Below are 10,529 nucleotides of genomic sequence, written 5' to 3' on the forward strand. Positions count from 1 at the left end.
CTTCAGAAGCGGACCAGAAGGGGGTCCTGTGGGGAGTCTGGGGCCTCAGGTGCCCCTGGACCTGAGTTGGTGGCAACATAGGATGAGGATGGGGCCGAGGGAGACCCTCCCTCCTGGAGTCAGGAGTCTCTGAGTGTGACCATTGGGTGATGCTTCTTTTTTTTTTTTTTTTTTTTTTTTGCGGTATGCGGGCCTCTCACTGTTGTGGTCTCTCCCGTTGCGGAGCACAGGCTTTGGACGCGCAGGCTCAGCGGCCATGGCTCACGGGCCCAGCCGCTCCGCGGCATGTGGGATCTTCCCGGACCGGGGCACGAACCCGTGTCCCCTGCATCGGCAGGCGGACTCTCGACCACTGCGCCACCAGGGAAGCCCTGGGTGATGCTTCTTGCCAGCTCTCCTGCCCTTGAGGCTGTGACTCTGAGGGGGTCACCTGCTGCTCACCCGCCACTCCCCCAGCCAGGTTCCCCCCACCTTTCTCCGTGGCCTCCAACCTCCACATATTCCCAGACACACAACCTTCAGCTGTAGGACCCAGAGTCTCGGCTCCCAGCCCAGCACCACGCTCTCCATGTGTGACCTTGGGGTGTCACGGCCCTCACTGAGCCTCGGTTTCCGGTCTGTAAAGTAGAGGACCCTCTGGATTTAAGACCTCACTTTCTGGGAATGGGCCACACACAGAAGGGTTTGAAGGGCAACCCCGCTACTGGCTGCCTGTGGGACAGAGGAGCCCTTGCCCAAGCGACCCTGTCTCCTCCAGGGACCGTGTCTTCCCCTGCAGGGCCTCACACACAGAGCGTCTCATCAAGGTGGGAGGTGAATAGAAACACTTTAATAAAACAAAAACGGCTTTGTGGGATGTCTTTGGAAGATGGAATCAAGAGCAAGAGGGCGCATGGGGGGCAGGGGTGGCTAGTACTTGAGCAGCCAGCGTGGCTGGTGCTGGCCAAGCGACGTGAAGTAGGGCCACCACCAGGGCTTGCTGCCGCCGGCCGCGGGCTGTCTCCGGGCCCCCAGGGGCTCCTGGCTGGACTCCTCGGGCTCCCTGTGTGGGCCGGCACCTCCGGGCCCACTTCTCCGTGGCCCGAGAAGGAACGTTTTGGGTCTGATCCTCAGCGGCTGGAGAATGAAGTCCACACGGCCGGCCCTCTTCATCCGGGCAGGGATGATGACTTTCTTGATGACCCTGGAGTAGCCAGGGGCTTGGGCGATGACGATGTGGGACCCTGGGGGCAGCAGTCTCCAGTAGTCACCATCTGGGGCTGTGGACAAATGGAATGAAGATGACTCTCAGACCTGGGCTCAGATAGCTTTTTGATGATGGGTAATGGGGGGCAGGGGGGCGTCAGCCTGGAGGGCAGCAGACCCCAAAGGTCTACCTCTGCATTGGCCTGGAATGTCCTTCCCACCTGCTCCCTCTGTCAAACTCCTATTCATCCCTCAAAACCCTGCTTAGGCAGCACCTCCTCTCTGAAGCCTTCACAGACCATTCCATCCCCCACACAGTTAGCAATCCCTCCCTCCTCTGGACTGTGTTTCCACAAGGAACTCACATCACAATGTATGGTATTTTTCAAATCAGCTGTGAAATCCCTGAGGGCACCTGGAGCCCACATGGGCACCCCAGCTTATCAGTGGGGTGTAAGCTCTAGGATAGGAACCAGCAGGGTCCCTCCTGTAGTCTTTGAGAAGGTTTGCCCAGCAGTCACTTCTTGAGGAACATGGAATCCGCATCGATGGTCACTGGCAGCCAGGACGTGAGCGCAACCCCTAACCCCCCCGCTGGACCCAGTGCTGCGGGAGACACAGCTCGTGGTGGACGCAGACCCCAGGGCTCCCCACCCTCACCCCCCCAGGCCGGCGCAGGACGGAGGGAGCGGCGGGCATGCTCTGAGCACTGCAGGTGCCGACACCACGTGGCCCCAGGAAGTGCTCACCGGTGGTGATGTCATGGCGGATGCCCTTGACTAAGATCCGGGCGTTTTTGACCGGCTTGCCAAATTTGTCCATCACCACGCCTTTGATGCCCCGGTGCACCTGAGGAGACCAAGGACAGGGCATGGGTACGGCACGTACCCTGCTGAGCGCCCGGCAGCCCTCCCAGCCAGTCCCCACCCGTCTCCAGGGAAACGGCCTGGCTAATCCCAGCTCTGCAACACTCGCCTCGCCATCTTGAGTAAGCCACACCCCCTCTGGGCCTTGGTCTCCTCATCTGTGAAGCGAGGGTGACCAGTGAGCCCACCTCTGGGGTCCCCCTGCGGCAATCAACCCCGTCCTGGGTTTGTGAACGGCCCACAGTCCAGCTCGGGGGTCTGGCTGACATCATCTCCCGGGCCATGAGCGCTGAGCCCCCTGCCTTCCCAGGTAGAGCCGGTGTGGCAGCTTCTCTCTGAGCCGAGGTCCCAAGGCTGCGTGGGGCAGCGGGAGGACACGGGCCCGAGGGTTTGGACCCTGGTGTCAGTCCTGGCCGGGCACCAACCCGCTCCTTGACCTTGGAAAGCTACCTGGCATCTCGGGCCACTCTCCCCATCTGTAACACAGGGTCACCGTGCCCACCTCAGGAAATAAGAATTAATACACGTGATCCGCAGCAGCCGAGCTGGAGGCAGGACGGCCCACCCTCCTGGTGGGTCCTAAGCACAGCCGTTCCCGAGCACACGCCCTGCAGCTCCTGCACACATCACAGTAAGACTAGGAGGCCGCACTTTCCGAAGAAATCACCTCCTGGAGCCCTGAGCCCATGCACAGTTCTCCTGAAACAATCAGCAACAAACACGCTGAACACCCTTTGCTCTGCCGGGCCGCAAACAGCCAGAGGTTGAAGCTCACATCAAAGGCGGCCGGGACGCCCTGGGGGGAGGGGAGACAGCGCATGGGCGCTGCCCTATCCCCGGAGGCTGCCCCCGGACCCCCAGCCTGCATCCCGGCCCTTCCTTTGCTCAGAGCACCTGACCAGCTCCCTCACCTGGCCTATTCCTCTCCCCCTTAGAGACACAGTTCACACTCCTCTTCCTCAAGGAAGCCCTCCGTGACTGGCCACATCAGGGACCTCTTCTGGGGTCCCACGGTCTTGATTTCCACTCTCCCAGCCCTGACCTCACTGCGATGTCATCTGCCCTTTCCCCTCCCCCACAGCCTGAGAACAGAGGCCAGCACACAGTAGGGCCTCATGTAATCCCAGCACGCACCAGCGAGATTTTGGTCCGACCTCGTTCTCGGGCTGAGGAGTCACCTTCATGCAGAACCAGGGACGCGGAGCTCTCAGGCAGAGAAGGAGAGATGGTGCGCCTGCCCCTCCCCTCCTGTCCAGGGGGATGTAGACGCCCCCCTCCCCCCCGCCCCCCGCCCAGGCCTGGTCAGGATCACTGTGCAAAAGGCCTCAGTGGACACGACAGACGGATCCTTATCAGGAGGCCCGGGCAGCTGTCCTGGGGGCCATCCTGGGAGGCCGGCCACGCCCGGCCATGTGCTGCCCAGCCTTCCACGGTATCGCGCTTGCTATTAAATCTTTATACCCCGAGCCTTCACATACAATATCCACGGAGCAATCCCAGCTCCATTTAAGACTCCTTAAAACTCATTTTCACCAGACAGCCGTAAAACGAAACGAGCCAAGAGGCCTGGCCTCGAGCCATTATCGATGATGACCAGGCCCCACAGCGAGGTCACTGGCACAGCTGCAGAGAAGGAACAGTGCTAACAACGCCCAGTTATTATCCGCGGCCTTGCTTCCTTCCTATTGCTACAGCTGCTGGTCCGGAGGCTCGGCTTGCTTCCTGCCTGGAGAAAGGTTCCTGATCTTTCTAGAAAGCAGGGGGCTCGACAACAGAACTGGCGTTTGGGGCAGGCACATCTGAGTTCGAGCTCTGCGCAGTGGCTGGTGCACTGGACCCGCCCGGTCACTCTCTGACCCTCTGTCTCCTCCTCTGGCTGTATCACAGCCTCTGTGAGCCAGGATGGGAGCCCAGCGACCCCTGACCAGCACGATCCTTCCCCCAGCACCCCTGTTCCTCCATCTAAAAAGTGGGGCAGCCCCATCCCCTGGCCAGGGCTGGTGTCAGGATTCGATGACACGTGGACACCAACTGAAAGCTCTGTGCGCTCACAGCCCCTCGTTGTCTCCCTCGGGCAATCCTGTCTTCCTCTTAGGACCTGCTTCTTACCGGGACGTTGCAGCAACATGCCATTTTTATGATTCTTAAAAATGCTCATGGATAAGCAAAATGTAGAGGCTTCTACTGTAATACAAAAGCACTGTCGTTCCATTTTGAATTCCTGTGTCCCTTTCATGAGCGTTATCCTATTCAGAACCACATCCCCTGGTGGCAGGCCATGCTGGGGAGACTGAGGGGTGGGGCAGGGCTGGGAGAGGCAGTGGGACCTGCGGCACGTGGTCCCCACGCGGCCACCAGGCCACTGGGAGACCTGGCTCTCGGGGTCCAGTGATGGGTGATTGTAGACACGTTCTCCGAGGCCCCCGCTCACAGCCTGCCCACCTCTGGGTGATCTCAGCCCCATAACTGGTGGGGGAGGTTACCCCTCAGTCCGGGTGCCTCACTGCTGCCCCAGCAGCCTGTGACCTCCCCTCTGAGTCCCAGGGGCAGATTGCACAAGGCCCTGCCTGGACCGCACAGACACCCTGCTGCCCAGCCATCACCTCTGGGCCCGCCCCCGACCAGGGCCTGCCCCATTCCTCTGGCCACGGCGCCCCTGCAGGCCTAAACGTCCCACTGAATTCTAACATGTGCTGTCCCCCCTGCCAGAGGGGCCCCTGTCCTGTCACCTGATCTCCCTCCTTCTTCAAGATGCAGCCCAGGTGCCATCTCCTCCAGGAAGACCCCCGTGGCCTCTGAGGCTGGGTCAGGCACCTCTCCTGGGCTGCCCTGGACCCTGCACTCCCCTTGTTGAGACCTTTCCTGTACTGGGGGCCCTGTTGTATGCCCCGTGGTGTCCCCAGCCACCCCAGGGTGGCCGGTGAGTCTTCACTCGTAAACACAGGTGGTTAACGAATAAACAAGTGCAGTGTAATCGTGTGACAGCACGGGCGCTGAGCCCCTACGCACGGCCTGGGTCTGGCCCTCCCCATGCCAGGCCCCGGGGGCCGCCCAGAGCTCACCATCTCCACGAAGTTGAGGAGCGGTTCCTTGTTGTGTTGCCAGATGGTATAGAGGGCCTCCTCGGGCGGGAACTTCACGCAGCCCAGCTCCACCGTGATCTCAAAGCAGTTGCTGTGCAGGTAGTTGAAGTCGGACATGCCTGCAGCACAGTGGGTGGCTCTCAACGCCGGCCCCCGCAGGGCCCTGGGCCGGGCAGCTGGGCGGGGCTGTGGTCCTAGCCGCGCCTCCCAGACGAGCAGACCGAGGCCCGGGAACGTCACAGCTCCCACCCAAGGTCCAGGGAGTGGGCAGCCGCACTGTGGACCAAGTGGTCTGGCGCCCACGTCCGCAGGCTCACGCAGCATCCCTGCAGCCCCTTGGGGGGTAAGGAGCAAGCCCACTTCCAGCAGAGAAGCTGGGAGCATGTGGGGGCCATACGTGCCCCTGGGGCCCAAGCTGCTGGCCCTCCCCTGGCTTGAACCCCCAGTGATAACGTCCATTTACCTGGACGGTCCCGAGAACAGCCCAGGGAAGAAGGTCCTACTACCTTCATCTCCGGGTGAGCCTGGCCCAGCGAAGCCGATGGCCAACCAGGGAGACGGCAGAGGCGTCGGAGCAAGTGGGGCTGACCGTCCCCCTCCCCCGTGTCTGCCTTCCGCCCCATCTGCTTTGGGAGGTCTTCTCCAGCAGAAGCTGCAGCTGGGCTCTGTGGCAGCCCTGGGCCCTGATGGGGCAGCGGGAGCCCCGGCCTTCAGAGCTTCAGAGCCTACTCCGAACCCCGGTACCCAGCGGCCACCTTCCCGACTTAATATTCACGTCCACAGAGAGGCCACACTCCCCTGCAGATGGCCCTTCTGCCCCTGGTCACTAGCCCCATGCCCTCCCTGGGTCCGTGTCCCGAGGGAGGGGAGCCCAGCTGGCCTCTCCCAGGCTCAGCCCCCCAGTGGGGCCTTTGCAGACCCCAGGAACAGGTCATGCCTGAGACTCGGAGCCCACCCCCCGAGGGTCAGGGAGCCCGTCCGTCTGGATCCTGGGAGGGAGAGGAGCCTCCCTGACCCCCGGGAAGGACCACACGTGCCATCGTGGGCAGCAGGGGTGCTGAGCTGAGCAGGGGGTGAAAGTGGCTCTGGAATGGGAGCTGAGGGGCCTCCCTCTCCACCTCCACAGGAGAAGGGGGGGCACAGGCAGGGTGGGTCCCAGCTCTACCACGTGCCGTGGCCCTCGAGCTGGTCCTACTCTTGTCTGAGCCCAGTATCCTCATCTGCCCAGTGACATGAATAATAAGGGTCACGCTGGTGTGGGGGGGTGGCCGGCAGCACCGGGAAGCATGTGGGCCCAGCCTCCAGTGTCCCCATGACACAGGGTGTCACCTGCTCCCACATTTCAGAGAAACAACGAACACGGTTTTAGTGTAAGTATATCCCGTGCAGCATCTGGGGCTTGTACAGTATTTATACAGAACTAAAAACTCTTCCTTATTTCTCTGAAATTCACATTTAACTGGGGAACCCCATATTCCATCGGGCAACCCTATTAAACCCCAAAAGGCAAAAAAGAACTGGTCACGGGTGGAACCGTGAGATGTTAAGTGACCACTAAATAAACCACAAAGCTGGCAATGGGGAAGTCACAGTCTAGCCCTTCCACGACAGGCGCACGTGAACTTCACCAAGGCCGCAAGAGGACTAAGGTCAGCCACGCCCTAATCTTCCCACCCCAGAGCCTGAGTCTCCCCACACGTGAGGCATCCCTGCTGCTCTCCCTGTTCCGGAAGCTCCAGAATCGAGTTCCCAGGAGAAGCTGTTGGGAGGAGGCACCAGCCCGCCCCAGCCCCATCCAGCCCCATCCAGCCCCGCCCCCGCCGGTCCAGGGCGCACCTCCCGTGAAGCTGTACCAGTCTGCCCCGTTGATGATGCTGCCACTTTTCAGGAAGTTCCCCCCACACCTGTTCTCCGACTTGTCCATCATGATGGGGTGCACATCGGCATAGGCTTTGGCCAGCAACTTGAACATCTGGAAAGGAGATGGAGAGAGAGGTCCCCTCGAGGGTAAGACCAGAAGGTGGGCACTCTGCAGGACGCCCTCCGAGCTGGGGGCAGTGGGGTGAGGAAGGACCACCGTAGGGAACACCTGCAGCTCGGGTGGGAGGGGGACCAGGGTCCACGCAGAGGGCACAGCACGTGCAAAGGCCCGGAGGCAGGACGGCCAGAGCTCGGGGCGCCGGTGGTGGGTACGTGGGCGCATCATGGAGCCCCTACGCACCTGGCTAGGGAGCGTGGGCTTCCTCTCGAGAAGGGGTCACCCTGTGGGGACACTGGCAGGGCACCTGGACGTCGGCTTTGCAATATATAAAGCGTTTCCTGCCGCTGTGCAGAGGGCAGGCCTCGGGAGAGGCGGGAGGCTGGCATGGGGCTCATTTTCACTAACTTCATCCCCCAAGCGAATGGCTATGACAACTGTCACTTCATTTCCGTAGGAGACAAGTAGCCCCTGCGGGCGCCCACCAGCCCGCTGCCATAACCACGTGCAGTGCCCACCACGGTTGGGATGCAGCTCAGGGGGCCTGCCACCCCCTGTTGGGGAGCCTCGGGGGCAGGGCCCGTCTGGGTGCGACCCTGATTCCTGGGTGGTGTGGAGCCCCTCCCCCACTAACCTCCCCCAGCCCAGAGCTCCCCCGTTACACTCCCCACCCCACAGGGCCGCCAGGTCCTTCCCCCAGGCTGGACTCAGCCACCTGTACGTCCCAGGACCGGGCACGGGTCTGACCCAGGACGGAGGCTCCAAGTAGAGGTCAGATGGAGGAGGGCCCACCTGTGCTGGGCCTGTTCAGGCCCTGCGGCCCTGAGAGAGGTCTGTCCTGGGCTGGGCATCCCTCTTTAAGAAAAGGGGAGGTGAGCAGGTGGGGTCAGAAATGGGGGGCTGCTCCAGGCCAGAGTGAGAGTCTCTCCTGGCGACTCAGACCCCGGGACCTTGGGTTTGAGGAAGGATGAGTCCACATTCTCAGGGATAAGACTGCAGTTTCAACTCGGTCCCACAGACGCAAACCAAGCACCCAAAACACAAGCCCACACACGTCCTTCAGTCACCGAGGTGGGCAGTCAGGGACCGCCATCCTGCCAGCAGCCCCTGTCACCCGCGGGCTGTGGTCAACCATCTTCAGCCAGGCGTCCAGGTGGTGATGGGGCTGTTTCTGGAACTGTGGCCGGGCCTCCACCGCCTGTCTGCAGAGCGGGACCTAGGCTGGTGGGCGTAGCTTGGGCCAGCCCCTCTCGAAGTTCTCTCTCTCCATCCTGCCCTGGGGCCTCCTCCTGTCACCTGTCAGTCAGTCCCCTCAGGAGAGCAGGGGAAGTCACCACCAGTCCCTACAACCCCAGGGCGCTGGAGCCCCAGGCCCGGCTGGGAACAGGCCCGACCTGGGGGTAGGATCTCCACCCAGAGTCCAGGCGGGGTGGTGGGTCGGTGGCGGAAGGACACAGAGACAATGACCCCCCCCAGATGAAACAAGGTGGGGTGCGGTGGGCTGCCAGGAGGGGCAGATATGGGCTGACGAGGGGCCTAGGATCACAGGTCAGGGCCACGGAGAAGGACCGGCCTGCCCGGGACCTGGATACACTGCAGCTACTTCCCACTGGGGGTGGGTTGCGTCAGGGAGGGCTTGGTCGGCAAGACGGAGCTTGAACCCAGCTGGGGAGTAGGATTTGGGCAGAAAGGGCAGGTGTGAGGGGGACAGAGGGGGACGAGGCAGGCAGCCCTGGCCGGCCTGGACGTTGCCCTGAGGCACTGGCCCCCATCCACCAGGCACTGTGGGAGTTTGGGGGCGTTAACTGGTCCCCCTGGCCAAGCCCCCCTCACGTGCCCCCACTCCCCAAGCCTCTCCTGGGACCCTGGTTTCCACAGAGGCCACCACTGGCTGCGGGGCTGAAGGAGTATCGATTGATCGATGATTGATGGCTGATGGGGAAGTTCTCAGGGCTCTGACTCCGCAGGGACTCCTGGAGGCGAACTTCCCCCCAGAGGCGTCTTCACGCACCTGCCCCTGAGGTCCAGAGATGCTGATCCCAGCGGCCAGGGGCTCCTCCTGCCTGGAGGACGCAGGCCTCACCCAGGCATTGGCCCTGATCCCTGACAGCACAGCAGGCGGAGGCCAGGCACAGCGGAGGCCACCCAGCCACCCCAGGGGGCCCTGGCTGAGCTCCAAGCATAGACCCCGGCACCCCTCCAGGTGCTAGGCACGCGCTGGTTGTAGTCAGTGCAGGAGTGACTGAATGAATGAATGAATGAGTAGCAGTGAGAATGAACAAGCGCAGGAACAATCGCAGGAGACACGGGCTCTGCGCCCCCAGCTCCGGAGGAGGCCGGCCCAGCCCACCCCTGCTGGGCCTCCCCAGTCCCACTGCTCACAGGCCCCTGAACCCTCACTCCTGGGGGTCTGGCAGAGTCTCCACCTGCTCTTTCAGGCTCCGCTGCGGTAGCTGCCCTTGAGGACACCCTCCTTAAAGTCCACCTTAAGGCTGAGGATCCAGCACACAAACACACACACACACACACACACACACACACACACACACACACACACACCATCCCTGCATGTACCCGGCCTCCTGGGCAGCCCCTTGTTCTGGCCAGGCCACACCTTCTCATCCTTTCCCGTGTCTGGCTCCGTCTCCCACCCTAAACTAGGACCCTCGGCCTAGGGCCCAGTCTATGGGACCGGCCACACACAGGGAGGGACTGGGTGAGGCAGGGTCGACCTCTGGGTGGCCACAGGAGGAGAACACGACGGGAGCCAGCTCCGGGCACGTGTCTGTCCAGGACCAGTCCCACCCTCCCTGCCCTGCCCCCAGTACCGGGTGGAAAGTGCGAGAAGGCAGCAGAGGCCAGGCCTCGCTCTCCACCCCGAGTCCGGTCCACCAGGGGGCCTGCTGAGTGACCAAGCGGACAGCTCAGACCCTCCCAAGCCTCCCCGGGCTGGTCAAGGAAGGACTATCAAACTGTCTTCCCGGAAGGGCAGGGAAGTCTCCTGCCTCCTGACGGGGTGGGAGGGCAGGAGCTGGCCTGGGGGGCGGGGGCATCAGGGCAGTGGGGCAGCTAAGCTCCAGTGCACTCAGCTGTGACCCCCCGAAGATCACCCACTGCCTGGCCTCAACCCTCATGCCCTTCCCAGGAGACCAGCCTCTACTGTCAGTCAGGGCAGGGGGTGCCCCCAGGGAAGGGAAGAACGGCGTTGGTGAGGGGTCCGGCCATCATCACGGGTCTCATGCCCTGCTGGTCTGAGCAGGGTCTGAAGGGTCTCCTCAGGGCCCACGTGACCGCTGGGGCCAAAATTCCTACTCTGATCCCACTGTATCTTCAAGTCCCAGGGTACCTGACCCTTAACAAACTGGCCACACCCACAGGAAGGAGGGAGGCGCCAGGAACCAGCCGGGCGCTATGCAC

General features: G+C 62.4%; 1 protein-coding gene across 1 annotated transcript in view; it reads right to left on the reverse strand.

The window, feature by feature from the left end:
• Positions 1–818: 818 nt before the first annotated feature.
• CPZ (carboxypeptidase Z) overlaps positions 819–10,529 on the reverse strand; it is a 24,126-nt gene continuing 14,415 nt past the window's right edge. Inside the window, exons 8-11 of the mRNA XM_022554830.2 lie at positions 6,971–7,106; positions 5,114–5,253; positions 1,935–2,034; positions 819–1,259 (exon numbers count right to left, since the gene is read on the reverse strand). Coding sequence (XP_022410538.2) covers positions 910–1,259; positions 1,935–2,034; positions 5,114–5,253; positions 6,971–7,106 — 726 coding nt within the window. The 3' untranslated portion in view covers positions 819–909. The remainder of the gene's footprint in view (positions 1,260–1,934; positions 2,035–5,113; positions 5,254–6,970; positions 7,107–10,529) is intronic.

The sequence above is a fragment of the Delphinapterus leucas genome, chromosome 5, assembly GCF_059928025.1.
Source record: "Delphinapterus leucas isolate spDelLeu-1000000601 "Yukka" chromosome 5, BTC_Dleu_Yukka2, whole genome shotgun sequence".
Taxonomy (NCBI): Eukaryota; Metazoa; Chordata; class Mammalia; order Artiodactyla; family Monodontidae; genus Delphinapterus; species Delphinapterus leucas.